The sequence below is a fragment of the Abramis brama genome (genome assembly GCF_963993115.1).
Source record: "Abramis brama genome assembly, chromosome: 4".
Taxonomy (NCBI): Eukaryota; Metazoa; Chordata; class Actinopteri; order Cypriniformes; family Leuciscidae; genus Abramis; species Abramis brama.
Window position 1 is genome coordinate 57,379,663 of NC_139966.1, and position 19,500 is coordinate 57,399,162.

At 39.0% G+C, this 19,500-nt stretch overlaps 1 protein-coding gene across 6 annotated transcripts; it reads right to left on the minus strand.

Annotated features, from left to right (window-relative positions):
- scaf11 (SR-related CTD-associated factor 11) lies at positions 1-16,648 on the minus strand. 6 transcript variants are annotated; one of them, XM_084113060.1, is made up of 16 exons: positions 16,401-16,648; positions 15,983-16,043; positions 15,684-15,814; positions 14,776-14,853; positions 14,608-14,687; positions 14,073-14,143; positions 13,064-13,098; positions 12,879-12,979; positions 10,500-10,616; positions 8,480-8,553; positions 5,677-8,040; positions 4,259-4,476; positions 3,010-3,111; positions 1,965-2,132; positions 1,463-1,582; positions 1-1,167 (listed from the first exon to the last, which is right to left on the minus strand). In XM_084113060.1, the coding sequence occupies exons 2-16, from the start codon at positions 16,002-16,004 to the stop codon at positions 1,063-1,065; spliced, it is 3,786 nt and encodes a 1,261-aa protein (XP_083969186.1). In that variant the 5' UTR covers positions 16,005-16,043; positions 16,401-16,648; the 3' UTR covers positions 1-1,062. The 6 variants fall into 6 exon arrangements, with proteins under 6 accessions (XP_083969186.1, XP_083969185.1, XP_083969184.1 ...); XM_084113059.1 differs by having other exon boundaries at positions 1,463-1,585; XM_084113058.1 differs by having other exon boundaries at positions 1,965-2,135.
- Between the last annotated feature and the right edge of the window lie 2,852 nt (positions 16,649-19,500).

Consider the following 19,500-nt stretch of genomic DNA (forward strand, 5'->3'; position numbering starts at 1 on the left):
CGGGATTCAGAGAGCTGGTTTATTTCATTGCTTCTGGGAGGGTAAACAGACACAGTGATTGAACTGCATAAACAGAAGTACAGGACTTAAACCTGGATATGACAACAAAATCATCTCAGCTCACCAACAAACTACCCGTGTTCTTTTCACGTAAGATTACGACTGAATCACTCACACACACACTCAGACACGCACACATTCAGCTGGGAATAATAAAGCTAATGCACATGTACTCCAGATTGTTTCTATGCTTCTAAAAGAAAAGGATTTTAGGTCTAAAGATTGACTAATGAGAGAGAGAGAGAGAGAGAGAGAGAGAGAGAGAGAGAGAGAGAGAGAGAGAGAGAGAGAGAGAGAGAGAGAGAGAGAGAGAGAGAGAGAGAGAGAGAGAGAGAACAGGTCCAATCGTACCACTTGAATCATAAGCCTTAATTATTTTTTTTTGCTACTTTAAACTTAGAAGCAAAATGCAATTATAGCGACACCATTACAGACCGTAACCTTCCTCCCCCCCCCCCCCACACACACACACACACATACACACATATACCCATAAGACACAATCCAATAAAGGGCATTTGCACTATATCAAATCCAAATTAAACAAAATATGTCATCTCTAGAAAAATCTTCATTCTTGTATGCAAACATGTTAAGAACGGCTCCAGTCAGTGACACCGCGGTGGAGGAATTGCACTTGTGCATTCAGCAGAACAGAGACCCTTCAGACCCATCAGACTCATCAGACCCGTCAGATCCGTCAGATCCGTCAGATCCGTCAGACCCTTCAGACCCGCCAGACCCGTCAGATCCGTCAGACCCGTCAGATCCGTCAGATCCGTCAGACCCTTCAGACCCGTCAGACCCGTCAGACCCTTCAGACCCGTCAGACCCTTCAGACCCTTCAGACCCGTCAGACCCTTCAGACCCGTCAGACCCTTCAGACCCTTCAGACCCTTCAGACCCGTCAGACCCGTCAGACCCTTCAGACCCTTCAGACCCGTCAGACCCTTCAGACCCTTCAGACCCGTCAGACCCGTCAGACCCTTCAGACCCTCAGCTCTACTCAGATTTGTTTTTGCGGATGCGCTTGTATTTGTCAACGTAAGCTTTCACCAGGTTGGCCACTTTGTCTGCATTCACCTCGCCACTCTTGCTGTGGCACACCTGAGAGAAAGAGCAAGACATTTGCTGTGTATTTATGAAGCCACGTGTGCAAAATTCATAATCTCAGTAAATATTATGCTGATGGCACATGAACATAAAGGAATAGATACACTAAAATCAAACTGAATATGCAGAGGTGCAACTGAGATTCGAGAGAATCAGTGAATGTGACGATAAATTATTATTTATTTATTTATTTATTTATTTATTTATATATATATATATATATATATATATATATATATATAGTGTAACCTATATAACCTCAAATGATGTACTAAAAATCTAAACTTACTTTTTCCACAGCTTTGCGTACAATCTCCTTATATTCCTCCTTGTTGATTTCATTCTTCTGATAATATGGCTTAATCGCTGCTTTCACCTCATTGACGGCACGCTCTTGAATCTGCAATTTCTGCTTAAAAGGGGAAAATGTACTTTAGGATGTGCAGCGCAGGATATGGACATTAATTCAATTTAAGCTTATGTGTATAGCGCTTTTCACAATACACATCATTTCAAAGCAGAAAGTGCATGAGTCTATATTACAATTTAGAGTGATCTGTTATCAGAGGAAACAGTCTAAGTTATGTATTTCAGAAATGTAGATATACAATATCACAGTTAGCTAAAAATGTATTAATTTAAACAATGTAGTAATTTAATGCAGAAACAATGAGCTCATTGAAGTTATGAATACTTGTTTGTTAACAAATGATTATGACATTTAGAAAATGTAGCATTGGTGCATGTTGATTGATTAGCATGGAGCTGTTTGCTTGAACATGAACTCTTGCCTTCTCTTTCTTTGAGCTGTCGGCGTGGGCCTTGCTGTGAGTTGGTTGGGTGGTGGAGGACGGCTGGGACGCACTGACCGTCCCGATAGGATGAAGTGGCCCTGCAACTACTTTAGTTGGCATGGGCTTGAAAGAACCTTTGCCTTGTATAGAAAAACTGGGCATCACCTGCTGTAAAATATAGAAATGTTAAAACCAAATCTTACAACAAAAAAAAAAAAATGTTTTTCCTTTTTTTAACACTAAAATATATGTATATATAATCAAAAATGTTGTTATATCACACTGGAATAATTTATTCATTAACCCATCTAATCATTAAAATTATTACTGAACCTGTATACTATTATATCTATATATCTATACATTTAGCTATTTTTCTCGCTCCTCTTTTTTTCTTCTTTCTTTTCTCCCCTCTATGTGTACTTGTTTGTATATGTCATTGGTCTATTTCTTTGAATATGCAGCTTTGTCTTATTTAAAAAAAACATTTTTTTAAATCAACTAAAACAGCACATAACATTAAAATTAAAATCTTGATATTCATAATTTTTCTTAATTTTATATTCCCAGCACAATCAGAGTTTTTTATTTTTTATTTTAAGCAATGTCATTTTTTATGGTTTTAGTTGTACTTAAAGGTGCAGTGTGTAATTTTTAGCAGCATCTAGTGGTGAGGTTGTGAATTGCACCCAACAGAAGTTATGGTGGCCGACAGGAAGTGATGTCGTTGTCTGAGACAGCAGAGAATAGCTGACAGACTTCGAAAAAGACAGACTACAAAAGTACAGACTTTGGTACCAGGAAAGTCAATACCGGATACAGTAAAGTCGGTACTTTCGGTATCAAGCCAACCACAGACATATCCGATGAGCTTGTGAACACAATGGCCCATCAGAGGTGTTTATGATTCCGCTCAACAGCGCTCAAAGTGTCAAATTTTAAAATCTCAGTACCGACCTGGTACTGAAGTTGGTACTTTTGACAACATTATCCTAAATATTACATAATATGCACATTTAATGATAATAACCCTGGTGCTCACCTGAGATGGGTGGCTTTCAGGCGCTATTACGGTGAAGCCGGCCTGCACCGGTGGAGGAGGTGGAGGAGGCGGAGGCAGTCCCTGCACGGCTATGGATGGGACCTGTCACGCAAGGCACGTTTATTTATATAGCACATTTCATACACTATGGTAATTCAAAGTGCTTTACACAGAAAGGAATTAAAACAATCACAAAATAAAAGCAAGGAAAATTCTGGCATCTGGCAAAACACCGGTGAATCATATTTTTCACAGCTGGTTGCTAGGGATGTGACGTTGAAGATATTTTCCCACCGGTTAATCGACGCGTGACAACACCGGTATCACCGGCGGGAGCTTTTAAATCGCTAATTTAAAGGCGAAAGTAAAATGCGCGGGGCCGTGCACATTTTAGTTTCGCTTTCAAATTAGCACCAATTTGGGGACGGATTGCTTGAATGGTGAGTTCATTAGCCTATTATTCTTAATGAAAAACAACAACAAAACAGTACAATGACAAATTCGCTTGTATAGAACTTTTTTTTTTTTTTTTTTACATTTTAAATTTACATTTCGCTTTGACACCAAATATTCCAACATCATCTTGTTAGTCAGCTCCGCACGCTCGTGATAAATGAAATCTGACTCCTGTTGCTGATCTGTGCTGTGACTCTTGTTCAGCTCACGATTTGTTAAGCAGACACCGTTCAGTTTTTAATTGTAGTGTCTGTTCTCTGAGCTGAACTAAATGATTTTATATACATATATAAATAAAAATATCAATGGGGGGCATTGCCGCAGTGGGCAAGTGATGTAACCGTAAACACCGACTATCGTAGCAAGCCTACTGCCTTCTTGCTTAGTTGGGGACATTTAATTTAATATTCAACATTATTAATCTGCCTGTATTGACACCATTATATGAGAACTGAACTGGACGATGACGGTTTTCTCCAGAGTGGCTATATATATATATATATATATATATATATATATATATATATATATATATATATATATATATATATATATATATATATATAAAAAAAAAAAATGAACTAAATTAATAACATTTTCAACAAAAATGAAACATCACTGAACTTAAGCTGGACTGTGACACTATTTTCTGGAAACAAAATTGTTGCATTATTTTCCTGTTATCTCTCTAAAGCTGCTTTGAAACAATCTGTATAGTAAAAAAGCGCTATATAAATAAAGGTGACTTGACTGCTCGAATACCCTTGTTCCCATATAACGTTCTCATCCTCACCTGTAGGAGCGGGCCGGTGGGGTGCAGCTGTACTGGCACTGGAGGGGGTAGACTGAACTGAGGCGGCTGTAGACCCACACCTGGAGGTCTCGGCAGAAGAGGACCCATGGGGTAACGCAGGACCCCCATCACACCGAGCTGGTGGGGCATCAGGGTGGGGGGTAGAGCTGGAACAGCCTCGGTTGGCAGGGGTGCATTTGGCTCATTCTGTGGGGGATCTGAAATATAGAAAATGGACATGAATGTAAATGTAACCCAAACATAATAAAGGGGAAATTCACCACTGGCAAAATGGGCTTTTAATTAAAGGAATAGTTCACTTCAAAAATGAAAATTCTGTCATCATTTATTCCCCCTCAAGAGTTTATTTTTTCTGCTGAACACAAAAGATGATATTCTGAGGAATGTCGATAACCAGACAGTTGATGGACCCCACTGACTTTCATATTAGGAAAAAAACATTTGTAAGTCAATGGGGTCCATCAACTGTCTGGTTATCGACATTCTTCAAAATATCTTCTTGTGTGTTCAGCAGAAAAAAGAAACTCATACAGGTTGAAGTGAACTAATCCTTTAAACTTGACTGTCTATGTAATAGAAATGCAAATATCTTTGAAATTCGCACAACATGACTAGAGAAAAAGAGCTTAAGAACACTAATAATACACTTTTTTTAATTAACATATTTATGCTTTAAGGATAAGACTTGGAATATTCACACTGATGCAAAAATTATAAACGTTTTATTTTAATAGACGCGTTAACAGACGTTCATTCCAATTCAACATTTTTTTCTTACGGAGAGCGGGAGAGGTGTTTTCCATCACACTGTGAATCTGCTGGCAAATCAATAAGATTAACACTTTTGGTTACATGTCCAGAGCCGCAGCAGTTACATAACACTATGCCTTGGTGGCGCTCATGAACAAAGCATTCTTTATTAATAAATGATTAAAACGATAAAGTTTTATGATTTCAATTGATTAGACATGCTTTTTGATTGCTTAGGTTTAAATGTAACCATTAAAAGGGAATCCATAAATTAATTAATTTGAGCAAACTTTAAAAAACGGATTAAAAAAAAAAACAACAGATTTATAGGGCCCTAAAAATTTAATTTTTCTTAAACCTTTAATAATTTGTTGTTAAACTGTACAAATTTCATGATTTCAATAACGTAGGCATGTTTTCTGATTACTAAATTTAAGATGGAATCCAGAAAAATTCAAACTGAAAAAACTGAATTTGAGAAAAATTAAATCTGATTTCATAGGGCCCTACATCTATTATCAGAGAGTGAAAGTACATTTCCATTCAGCCCATTGGCCGATTTTTTTACGCACTGGCGTCACATACAAATCATATGTGAAAAACATTTGTGTTGGTGAAAACAGGCCATTATTTGTATAAAGACAGACCTGCTTGTTTTGGGACACCTGGTGCAGCTTGATCCTCCTCTTGTCTGTTCCAAGTATTGTTTCCGCCGCCTCGGTCCCTGCGCGAGTAGTAGTTCTGCACATCTGCGGGAAGAGTTCGCCGCACGGCCCAGCTCGACGCCGACGACCACCCCGACCGATCCATCGCCGTCTCGCCACCATCAGAATCTTTTCTCTTTCCTCCGGCTCTGTTTTCGTTGAAGCGGCTATAAGAATCCGTGTTATTTGCGGTCCCTGAGAAAGAAGTGCGTTGCCTCCAATTATCTGCTGGCTCGCTCTGGTGGCTGGCCGACCAGTTTGAACCTCCTCTCCCGCGTCCAGCGCTCCAGCCCCCCCGAGACCAGGAATCGGCAGGTGGATCTCCCAAATGTTCATCCTTTCGTGGCTCACGGCCTCGAGCATCAGCATCCGGGTAGAGCTTCTCCCTGTCTTTTACCCAGTCCGGGTTCTCGCTTCTGCTCCGATCAGGCGACGCCTCATTGAAGTTGCCGTTGTCGGATGAAACGTGCTCTCGTGTTGACGAATTCCCAGGTTTTTCCGCATTGTTCCTCCAGTTTGAATTGCGGAAACCTCGTCCACCACCTGTGCTCCGCCATCCATCCGTTCCCCAAGACTCCCTCTTGCGAGGAGAGTGTCCGCCGTGATCCGAGCGTTCCTGGGACGGGCTCCGGCGTCCGGCTCGGTTTCTGTTCCTGGAACGGCTGCGTCGCCTGTGACTTCGCTCCCGACTACGACTACGGCTACGGCTTCGATTCCGCCGGCCTTCCCGCTCTTCCTCTTGTCGCTCGCGGCTCCGAGATGTGGATCGGGTCTTGTGGCTACGATCCCGTGATCGAGATCTCGACCTGCGTGACCCTTCACTCTTAGACTCCTTGGTAGGCGACCAAGTGGTCGTAGGCGAGTGAAAGCGAGACCTGCGGGATCGCCCATCCCGGTCCCTCTTGTCCGAGCCTTTCGCTTCCTTACAGCTGTCAATCTTGGGCTTTTGATCGGCTGTCTGAGCCACGTGCGGAGTGGGATTTATCTCAGCTTCAGCAGCATGAGCTTCACTCTCGGATGCAGGAGAATCGCACTCCATGGGAATGAGGTCAGTGTTGTCCTGAGGACTCCTTGCATTAGTGTCCTTAGTTTCTGGAATAGCTTTCTCTCCAAGTACTGATGGACCAGCTCTCTGATCCTCTTGGAAGGTACTGGATTCCTGCTTGTCGGCATTGTCTTCTGTGGTGTCAGGCTCCGGTTTTTGATCCGCAAACTCTTGGAGAGTTGGAAAGCTAATTGATTCCTGCTTGTCGGCATTGTCTTCTGTGGTATCCGGCTCCGGTTTTTGATCCGCAAACTCTTGGAGAGTTGGAAAGCTAATTGATTCCTGCTTGTCAGAGTTGTCTTCTGTGGTATCCGGCTCCGAATTCAGATCCTCAATATCTTGGAGAGTTGGAAAGCTAATTGATTCCTGTTTGTCAGAGTTGTCTTCTGTGGTATCCGGCTCCGAATTCAGATCCTCAATATCTTGGAGAGGTGGAGAGCAACTCGATTCCTGTTTGTCGGAATGGTCTTCCTCGGTGTCAATCTCCGGTTTCACATCCTCAATCTGGTCAGAAGTTACTGTAGGTGGCTCAGCTGTTGATTCCACTTGCAGAGGTGATTCAACATCCTGGGAATCAGACTGAGACTCTTCCAGTTCAGCAGAGGAACGAGATTGGCAATCGTCCTCCACTATTGGTGGAACATTCTCCAATTCAACTTGGTCTGAATCATCTGTCTCCACTTCTTTCTCGCTATCATCTCGTGAAAGATTGTCTTCATCTTCAACCATACTCTCAGTTGCCATTTCTTCTACTTTTACCGTTTCATCATCCTGGTTATTGGCCTCAGTAGGACTCGTCTCGTTCTCCACCTCCATCTTCTCCTCCGTATCCACTGGGTCTTGGTCGCTATCAATCTGATCAGGACTTGCTTTCTGGTCCATTTTTGGTTCCTCAGATTCTGCTTCCTCATTGACTCCATCTTCCTCATGATTCTCAACCTCTTCATCTTGATGTCTCTCCACAACCTTCTTTTTTGCACGTCCTTTCCTCTTTGCTCCAGACCTCGGATTGCTCCCCTGCTGTCCTCTGCTCGTAGAAGCAGGAGTATCGTTTATGGTTTGTGGTGTAGAAGAGGTTGTGTCCGATTCTGTCGGTTGCGACTGCGCAGATGAGGAATCCTCTGCCTCAGCGCGGTTGTGACGAGAGGAACGTCTGGTCGCAGTAGTTTCTGGCTTCACAGAGGTCTTTGACCCAGAACCCCTGGTTCCCTTTCTCTCCTCACCTTTGGGACAGGTGACGGCACAAACTATGCCATGAGGAACTAAGAAACAGGAGATAAAATAAGTGTTAATTGTAATGAAAATAAAAACTAATAAATAACTGAGGGAAGAAAAATGAGAAACTGAAAATAAACCCGGCCACAAATTCATTTGAGTTTACATTTTGATATAATAATATATAATAAAACTTTTACTATTATAATTATGGAAGCTTTACAACCCACCTGAGAAATTTAAGAGCGTTAATCATTTTTAAAGAACACTATTTAGCACATTAACTTTGGCAGCCCTAACACACTAAAACTGAAATAACAACAAAATAAGCTGAAACTTGATAACAATTAAATGGCAAATTAACGCAAATGAAATAAACTAAGCTGCAAGTCAAATTGGAAAAAAAGAAGTAAATTTCAAAATAATAACCAGATTATTACGCATGTCTTTTAACGCAACTAACAAACAACTCTGTTGTGAACTCACCTGTGTGTTCAGAAAGCAGCAGATTCAGAGAGGCGGAGACCGCTGACAGAAGCAGATGTGAGTGGAGTAACACCCTATAAGTCAATAAACAAATGTTCATAACCCAAAATAAGAGACATGCACACAAAGGAAATAGCAGCTAAATGGTACAAATTCTAAATTTCAGATTTTCATTTACACCCATAGAATGAGTCCTATAATTGGTTGTATGTAATTTCAAAACAAAAGCTGAATCAGAATAAAGTTGAACTAGCCGAGTAAACAGGAAGAGATCATCTTAACATCATGCGTGCAATGAGAATCAAACTGGCAGTTTCAGCAGTTCTTGACATTTTTGAGTGCACTATCCAGGGTGGGAATTATACCGCGGCCACGGCCGCCGTTGCCCTACACTTTGGCCTTCATGCCCCGTGAAAAAAAAATCATCGTACGGCCACAGTGGCCTGTGTGCCCTGGCCCTGTCCAAGTTCCACCCAAGTAGTCTCTGAACTTCAATTAGTTTGTGGATTCGCGCAGGTGCAGTGTCATAATCACATCGATGATCTCACGCATCAAAACAGCAGTGCAAGAAGCATGTAACGTCAGCACCAACAGAAGAACGACACTCTGTTGTCGACACTGGTGCATAGATATATACACTAGATTTCACCTTGGCTACGGCATTCGTTCATGAACTGCCGTAGCCAAGGCGAAATCTATATGTCTTTCTATGCACCAGTCTGCGCACACGTCACACAGCAGGAAGCGCGGGCGCCCTCAGATTACTTGGACGTCGCTGTGTTACAAGAGGTAAAAACGATATAAATACTGTTCGTTTTCTCACACAAACCGCTCGTTTCGTGTCTTAGGCCATCAATGTGTACTTACGATGGGGAATTGTTTTAATTTGGACTCTGTGCATGCTCTTTGAGACCGTGACCATAGACCTGCATTATATGACTGACAGACAAGAACGGTTTGACCTAAAAATATCAAAATCTATTTGCTAGTAGATAAGTGCCCTTTTCAGAAAAGGGCCCTATGCAAGGTTCCAGAGGTAACGGCGTCGGCGCACTGAAGCGTTTTTTTTTTATAGTTCAAAGTTACTATAAGATTTAATGTTATTACCTTGACAAACTATAACTTACATCATTAAAAAGATATAAGACTCACGTTTCAGTATTTGACCACTATTGTATTCTGAGAAATTTATATTGACAGTTATGTCTTAATTTGTGTCAGGAGTTATGAAATGCAAAAATGAGTCGATACCTTTAATATGGATTATGAGCGTCAGACGCTCCCATTCATAAAAAACTCCTGTGCTGTCGTCATGAAAGCGATTCACAAAACAACGTCCCTCACGGCTTTTAGCTCAAAAGTGTGCAGATTTGGAGAAATATTGATATATTCTCAGTTTACATCAGATTTCTATTGACAGGAATAATATTTTATTGAATTTATAGCCAAATGCGTCGATGTAATCATGAGCGCTGTATACTGATGTGCTGTGTTTTCAATTCATACCAGCAGCCTGAGGGCGCTCTACTGAACATTATAGTCCATATTTGAAACACATGAAGAAGAGCGTTCGACAATGCAGGAAATTATTAATTTATTGGCATTTGTGTTGTTTCTGAATGCTTTTATTGGCATTTGTGTTGTTTCTGAATGCTTTTATTGGCATTTGTGGTGTTTCTGAATGCTTTTATTGGCATTTATGTTGTTTCTATTGTTGTGTGAGGGTGTATACCTTCTGGATGTAATGGCGCTCTCTCTCTCTCTCATTAAAAAATGTTTTTTTTTATTAAAAAAGTCATAATCCATGTCTTATTCCAAATTAGGATGTTATGCTATCAATCTGAATGGGAAAACCATCGAATTGTATGATGGCCTTTGTGCCCTGTCATATGGCCTTGGTGCCCCTAAAAAAAAAAAAAGGTGGAGGCCAAATGGCCTTGCCCCTAAAATTACATAATTCCCACCCTGGCACTATCCATCAGATTGTCGGTGAACAGACTGTTTGAAACATGCTTCTCACCTGGGCACACCTGTAGAGAGGACAGGTACAGAGGCAGAAAGCCATCTGCGTTTCCTCTCTAATCTCCTCCACTGAACGCCATCTGGACCTTCCTCACAAACCTCAACAGATCCTGCCCTACAGCGCAAGACACACATGACAAACAAAACACTTTAACCTTTTACAAAGTCTTGATGTTTTCAGGCTCTTCTATAACAGGTTTTCCTCCTTGAATGTTCATTATTTTCCCCATATTCTACATACATACACATACACACACACACACATACATACATACATATATATATAATTGCAACCAAGTTGCCAAATTGCAACCTAGGCTATTTTTGTTAATCAACCCGAGTCAAACATTCGTGTAAAAGCATAATTAGAATGGAAACGCCACTTTTAAGTTTGACCGTATTTTCGTTTTCGGTCAAATTGCCTTTTGAATGGGAGTGCTTGGGACACTTCTATAATAGCATCAAAAATCGCTATTTTTAAAACACTAAGAAGGCTCGACACAACATGAAACTTTGCTGGAAGTCTCACCAGGGGCTCTACACATGAACTCCAGCATTGAGAACATTGTTTGTGATCTGCAGTCTCCAAATGCAACGTAACAGGGAGCAGAGTAAAGATGGAAAGCTTCTAAAGCTTAGTTCCATATAAATTCACAGATAATTTTTTTTTTTTTCGTTAGTGAAAATCTATATTGACCTTGTATTTGGAAAAAGGATCCTCGAATAAGAAGCAATACTAAAATTCAGAGTCAGTTCATTCGCATTCGGAGATCGACTATTTTTGACTGTCAAAATGCCGGCGGAAACAGCAACAGTGAGTGGTTCAAAATCTTTCTTTTTAGTAAACTGTGTACACAAACAATGCTCTCAATGCTGGAGTTCATGTGTAGAGCCCCTGGTGATACTTCCAGCAAAGTTTCATGTTGTGTCGAGCCTTCTTATAATATAAAATAAAGATTTTTGATGCTATCATAGAAGTGCCCCATGCACTCCCATTCAAAAGGCAATTTGACCGAAAACAAAAATACGGTCAAACTTAAAAGTGGCGTTTCCATTCTAATTTTGCTTTTTAAACGAAAGTTTGCCTCGGGTAGATTCACAAAAAGACCCTAGGTTGCAATTTGGCAAGAGTTACCCTTTAAAGGGTCACGACACCCTAAACCAAAATTTCTGAGATTTTAACAGAGGTATGTGTGTTGAACACCATTGAAGACAAAGTTAGCATCTGTTAGATTTAATAGTAGGGGGAAAATGGTTTAAATTTTAACACTATTTTCGTCTTCCTGGTTTAAAATCTTCATCTTGTCCACGTCACTGGCTGTGACGTGGCAGAGCACTATAGTACTTTGATGACTCATCGGTGTCTCATAATTATTAATGAGACTGAGTTTTTTATCCAATGAGAAGACACTTTCTATTAATTATTCATGACACCACGTGGAACTTTCCAATGACAGACATGTCAACCTATGATATCGCGTAGTAGATGAGAGAGGCAATGATGGGACGCCCGTTTGTTTTCGTGGTGCAAAAGTTCCAGTGCATCTTTCCTCGCGATGCTGCCAGGACTAGACTCCAGCCATCAACCACGGACACATCTAAACTATGTGTGTGTAGCAACCATTCAACGGGAGAATGGTGGACTTCGACCTTGTACACCAATACAAGTTTCGTCTTGCGAGTGATGCGGTCCCGAGGACTTTTCTATCGCTTCAGAGGTGTGTGTGTGTGTGTGTCTAAAATGTAACCCTGACCGTTTTACTTGCCTTTTGTTAAATAATCACTCGTTATTAAAATGTAGATATTTCGATAATACCTCAATTGTATGGAACGTATGCTTAATTTGTGCAAATTTCTATGTCACTGTCCATCTTTATTATGTGGGTTCTTTACTACGGTAGGGGGCGCGTAGATCTAGGCTATGTACGGAACGTTTTTTTTTTAAGTGAATTTTTTTTTATTTTCAAATATATGCATTTATAGTGTGTATATAAACAAATATATATTTTATAATGACATAATTATACATACATGTGCATTTATATGTTTTAAATACAATTATAAGGTATCAGTGTATTTCATTAGACTATAACTTTGCCAGCTATAAAAAAATCTAGCATTTCCTCACGTGTTACCACTGATTTTTAGTGACAGTCGATATGCATGGGCCACTGGCGATGACAGTTCCCCCCTCTCCCCTGCCGTGCCACACCACACCCACTCCCCTCCCTTCTTCTCACAGCCACCACGCCCAATTAAGTTGCATTTTTCAAAAAGATTGTGAGCTAGACTTGAGCTGAAAGAGGGGGGTGTCGTGACCCTTTAAGAGACACTGTGCACTCAACAAAGAAACAGAAGACACATGATGTTCACTTACATGATCTGTGTCAGCGTGCCGAGCGTCGCTCCCTGTTGGCTTGGCAGTGATGGGTGAAAATGCTGAGTGAGCAGAAGAGAGTGGCATGAGTCTCCACTCACCTGCACACATAAACACATTTCCCCTGTCATTCATATGCAAAAAAAAAAACACCAAAAAGAGAAATACAACAGTGCAATACTAACCTTTCTGTTTTTATCCACAGATGCATCCGAGTCACCTGCCGGGGAATAAAAGACATTTATTTCTGAAAGCTCTTAATTCGCTAAACGTTTATCAGTTCTGTTATATAGAGCTCAACACCGCAACCAACTATTAAACAAATCTCAAACCAGAGCTGCACGATTCCTGAATAAAAAGTTAAACAAAATAACATGTAATTTACTAGAAGTTCTGACAAAATGTTAATTGCTGCAGAATATTTAATTCATTCGAATTATTTTTTTTTAAACTCTGTTTGAGTGAATGATTCAATGACTCCAGTTGTTTCATTACTGGATGAATCAGCGTTTTTGAACGAATCTCTTGAATGAATGAATGATTCAATGACAAATACGTTTTAACAGTCACTCGTCGCCACCTACTGGAGTAACAATGTAATGATACAATCTTTATTTGAAGCATCAAGTTACATTCAAAGGTTGATTTATTCTATTTTTTTAGTGATTAATCATGCAGCTCTCCCTCAAACATAATCTAATGCGAGTCGTTTCTACAGGCAATATTCTGGTTTATGCAACTTTTCCCGACAGCATCTTTGGCAAGATCAACACGTCAAACATCAAAATTAAGTGAAAACATTTACGATAGAAATATATGGGTAAATATATGGTGCAGTACAATAAAAAAATATATTTTGCAACACACATTACATATACCAATAATTTAAGATTTCACGTTGAAATTTACATTAATGTTAATTTATGTTCATGTTAATTCACAATAATGCATTAATGTATTCTATAACCAGTCCAATGTAGTTTCTGTTCAATCAACAGAAATGTGTTGTATTAATTATGCTGGAAAGCACTTTGATCAATGGCAGTTGTTTTAAACGTGCTATAGAAATAAAATTTTCAATATATTGTATTGTAGCAGAACTTAAGTTGAATTTAACCTGGAATAACCTTTCATATTGAAATATCAACATAAGCAACTGATGGACAAGACAAGAATCAATACTTAAGCGCATACCTTTTCTGTGGCATTTCTGTTTGGCATTAGCTCTTTTATCTTGCGTTCTCTCCAGAGTTCCTGTCTCTGTCCTGTTAACGACACAATTATTTATTAAATGTGACCCTGGACCACAAAACCAGTCACAAGTCAGATGGGTACATTTGTGGCAATAGCCAACAATACATTAAATGGGTCAAAATTATCGATTTTTCCTTTTATGCCAAAAATCATTAGGATATAAGTAAAGATCATGTTCCATGAAGATATTTTGTAAACTTCCAAACTGTAAATATATCCAAAAATATATTTTTGTGAGTGAATGCAGCAAAATCGCGAACATAAATGGGCAAGGCGATTTTCTCAATGTTTCGATTTTTTTTCTAATAGTTGTATCTCGGCCGAACAAACCATACATCAATGGAAAGCTTATTTATTCAGCTTTCATTTGATGTATTAATCTCAATTTCAAAAAATTGACCCTTGTGCCTGGTTTTGTGGTCCATGGTCACAAATGATCAGATGAACAGCAAATGAACGCAAACGCAGCACTTACACACAGACACGACGCATCCGTGGGCCGTCCGGACTGCAGCACGTGTTCAGCGCCGGCAGTCTGAGCGCCTTCACAGGAATCTGAAACACAGAGGAGAGGAGAGGCTGAGTTTGATCAGGAATCAGAGGCTCTTACCGGGACATGCGGGACATCAGGAGGACGTCTGACCTTGATGCACTGCTGCGAGGAGCCCTGCAGGAAGATCGCGCTGAAGGGTCTGCGGTCCACCGGGCAGGACTGGACCATCTGTGGCCCGACACACACAACATCACACATTACAGTATGCAGTGTATATTCCTTGGGTAGTATGCAGATTATATATAAACATACACTAATGGTCAAAAGTTTGGATTTCTGTGAGCAAGTCACTTATAAGGTTTATAAGCCAAGGCTGCATTTACTGGATCACACGTAATTTAAAACAGAAAGTTAAAAAATGTATTTAAAAATACATTAGAAATTAGATGTAAATAAATACATGGGTGAATAAAATAAATACAAAAATAATCAAAGCATGTAACAGTACAGTACTATAACGAGGAGAAGAAAATTATGTAACTATTTCTTGAAATAATTTTTCACAGTATAAATAAAATTGTTGTGATTCATTTTAAGGATTCTTAGATGTCCTTGCTAAATAGAAGTATTACTGTCTTTATACTTAAAAAATGTTTTTTTAATGTTATCACAGTAATCATAAATGTTTCTTGAGCATCAAATCATCATATTAGAATGATTTCTGAAGGAACGTGACACTGGAGTAATGATGCTGCTGAAGAAATTCAGCTTTGATCACAGGAATAAATTACATTTTACAACATTGAATATACAATATATTGTATATTGAATATTGTGTAGGTACAATATACAATATTCACATAGAAAACAGCTATTTTTAATTGAAATATTTCACTGTTTTTACTGCATTTATAATCAAATAAACGCAGCCTTGCTGAGCAAACATTTGACCAGTGGTGTATGTGTGTGTTGATAGATAGATAGATAGATAGATAGATAGATAGATAGATAGATAGATAGAGTGTGAGTGTGGAAGTGTTTTGAGTGTGTCAGCTGACCTGGGCCCAGCGGAGGATGCAGGCTGAACAGTAGACGTGTCTGCAACAGTCGGGTACGGCTCGATCCGTACGTCTGGGACGGTTCAGACAGATCGGGCACCGCTGATCCTCCTCATCCTCCAAACTACCCTCTGAAAATCACACAAGAAGTTTTATTAAAAAGCTTCAACAAAATGCAACCACATAATTATGTATTAAAACATGCATAATGAATAACAGTCAAATTCAACTACTCAGTCCTATGAGCCTTGTTCACTTTAGTGTGTGTGTTAAGTCGATGAGCATGAAGACACACTCACCCTTTCCTGGCCCCTCTTGCATCTTTGGCTCCGGGTCACAGCAGCTCTGAGCCCTGATTTACTGTACGACCACATTAAAGAAGAAACATAATAAAGTACAATTCAGATACATTAACATCAATATAACGACCGCGTAACTCGGTCACTGTGTCTTTATTTGCTCTGTTTATTTACTCTCTCTCGCTCTGTCTCAGCACAGCTGAAGTTTGAGTAGTTCATTAGCCGTCTTTAGAGATAACAGAGGCCTTTAGAGCGTTTTATACTCATTTAAATCCATCTCACATTAATAATTCGTAAGAATAACACAGCTAGACACACACAGAGATGTTTACATATCCTGTTTATAAGTTCAGACTCTTGTTTATCAGTGTGACGCGGCTAGCTGTGTTAGCATCTGCTGTCATTAGCGCGCACTCACCTCCGCGCACGTCGCTCCACGGACTTCAGATCATATAATAGCACGCAGGACGCTCCTTAGTGCAAAAACGTACACTTTTCGGGCACTTTCATGAGCACTTGCGCTCGTAATTGCGATAGATTTAAAGGCGCCCAGCCACATGTGGGTCAGAGGCTGCAGTTCCGCCTCTTCACCGCTGTGGGGCGCTGCAACGGGGCATGATGGGAGACTCACTGCGTCATCACGCAGGGATTAAGGTCCGCAGAAGTAAAATTCAGTAGAACGGCGGATGCTGAACTTCTCCTAAAAAACAATTAAAAGTCTTTTCAAAAACGTATTCAATACAAAAATATAATTAAAACACGTCACAAAAACAATAAAGGAAAATGATGGAAGCCTATTTCCGCCAAATAAGAAAAAAATATGCTTTTGTAAATCGTAATTATGACATAAAAGTCGAAATCTTCACATTCTAAATCATATTTATGAGATGAAAAGTCGGACATACCAAGTCATTTATGAGGTGAAAATTCGATATTATGACTTTGAAAGTCCCTAAAATGAAATAATGATTTAAAAGTACTTAGTAGATGAAAAGTCGAAATTATGATATAAAAATTATGACAGCCTACTAAGTCATAACATAAAAAGTCGAAATCATGACATAAAAGTCTAACTATGACAGACTTTTTAATCTCATAATTATGACTTTATAATGTCGTAATTTCGACGTTTTATGTCATAAATACATTTCAAATGTATCAATAGAGCAGATTGGTCCCTTAAACATAAATGACTAAATCTGACCAATCAGAGAGGACGTCGCTCCCGCAGTGATCCTCCTCTATGAGGATTTCAGGTCTTCCTTTGTTTCTTTTCCACCGAATTATTTTCTAACGTTCGTTGACCTTGCAGCTCGAAGCGCGTGTCCGTCGTGTGACTAAAGAGTAAATGTGATCACTGATGTCAGCTTAAAGTCTTACGTCTTTATGTTCAAAGGATTGAGTGATTACACTATAATATAAACTGTATATCAAAACAGTAAAATGAACGATTTCGGTTATGTAACGGAAGAACAACATTCATGCAGTACAAACACTAGCCAGCAGAGGGAGACACTGTCCGTAGACGCGAACAAGCAAGTTCTCAGTCTCATTTCACAAATCCACTATATATGCGAATATAGATTTATATTTGATATACTTCTCCTAGGAAATTCATCCGATCGCAACCAAACTCAGTCAGCATGAAGTCAAGACACTGAGGATGTTAAATTGCGAGCGGATTTTTGATTTCTCGACAGTTTTGCCCGTGGTGTTGAAACTAATTTAGAAGTGTATGTGTATTATAACTTCTGCATACATTGATTTTGATGAAACTTCAGCTGTGCATTTGTTAGAAGGCAAATAACATGGATCACACTATTGTGAGTCAAAGTTATAGCGCTACCAACTGGCAGCAGGAAGTGTGTCACTTTCAAAAATCACCCTTTATTTTTACCCGATTTGCTTCAGTCTTCGTCAGAATTATGTCAAGACATCACATTATTCTTACACATTACATACACATTATTCAGATGTACACATGTGAAAGGATTCTTGATGCATCAAACTTTAATATTATTTTTGGATGCTTTTGAGACTCTTAGCATGCTTTTTTATTTTATTAAATGCTTGAAGAAAAGAAGAAGAAAAAACGTTAACAACAATTATCATCATTGTCATAACATAATTCAACAATACTCCAGAGTCCTTCAGTCTTTCAGTCCAGATTAAAGTGCCAAGTCCTTAAACACAGCCACTGTTCTTGTAGCTTTTACGTATTTTTTTATTTTTGTTTTTTTTTAGAAAACTCAAAATACATTTTCATTTCAAGTTTAAATCTTAAAAAAAGAGGATTGCATTTATAAAATTTACAATTGTGAATGTGATATTTAGCTAACAGAAAAATAAGGTTTATAAGATAAATATCACTTTTCTTTTCACATTCATGAAAAGCAAAAATTATATGTAAAATCAAAGTTAGGATTCACGTAACATTTGATAAAATCACAAACGTCACACCAAAATGTCACCGTGAGAGAGCGGTTCCAAAATAAATGTAAAGTAGTTTCAGGTTTCTCTAAACAGAAAGTGAAAAGTATATTAACATCATTCTTAAGATAGTTAGCATGCTTGAAATTGCTTGAAAGTCGACACTTGTCAGAGTTGTCAGCCAGTCGACATTAGCATTAGCAAAGCCTTGGAAAGAGCGTGGAGGAGATCAGTATCACTGAGGACAGCAAGTTTATTTGATTCACGCCAAACTGTTTCAACATGATATTTTTAAACAGAAATCATAATGTTCAGACTGATAACAAAATTATTCATACAATCCTTTTATCAGGTATTGCATTTGGATATGTATTTAGACATGATCAAAAACAACTTTCAGTCACAATTTAGATTTTATTTTTTGCTTTCTGGCTCAACCTGGTAAACATACTGAGCATTTCATCTCTCTCTCTCTCTCTCTCTGTGTGTGTGTGTGTCACTTACACTTTTGATGGATTAGACTAGAGTTTATCCCTTTCAAATGAATACATTTTGTCATATACATATTATGAATACATAATAATATACATATTTACATTTTTAGGTTTCTTTTTACTCTCATTATGTGCAACACCACTGACAAAAACAAGTCATTAAATAAAAAATAAGTGTAATTTTAATATCCTAAAATGTTTAGTGTGACCTTATTAATATACAGCACAGTGGGTTTGATCCGTGCTCATGTCTGAACTTCAAATGAGATCTACAATCCTTTGCAAATAACAAACACACACATACAAACACACTCCCTCTCACACTCTTTCACACACACTCACACTCTCTTTCACACACACATTCACACTCTCTCTCTCTCACACACCCACACACACACATAAGTTTCTTTGAACTCTCATTATGTGTAACCACTGACTAAAGCACTTCATTCAATTAAAAATAAAAGTAATTTCTTTCTATAAAATAAATCAATGACACATAACTGGGTTATCTTCAACCTTTAATAGACATTAATTACATGATATACATAGTGTTTCATTGAAACAAGAGCGTATCATTCGCAGGAATGGCCT

Excerpts from the sequence above, each read along its gene's own strand:
- scaf11 (XM_084113057.1), bottom strand. The coding sequence starts at position 16,004 with ATGCAAGAGGGGCCAGGAAAGG. Across the intron at positions 13,099-14,072 it reads ACAGAAATGCCACAGAAAAG|GTGACTCGGATGCATCTGTG; the intron begins GTATGCGCTTAA and ends ATTCCCCGGCAG. Across the intron at positions 3,112-4,258 it reads CCACCGGCCCGCTCCTACAG|GTCCCATCCATAGCCGTGCA; the intron begins GTGAGGATGAGA and ends CTTGCGTGACAG.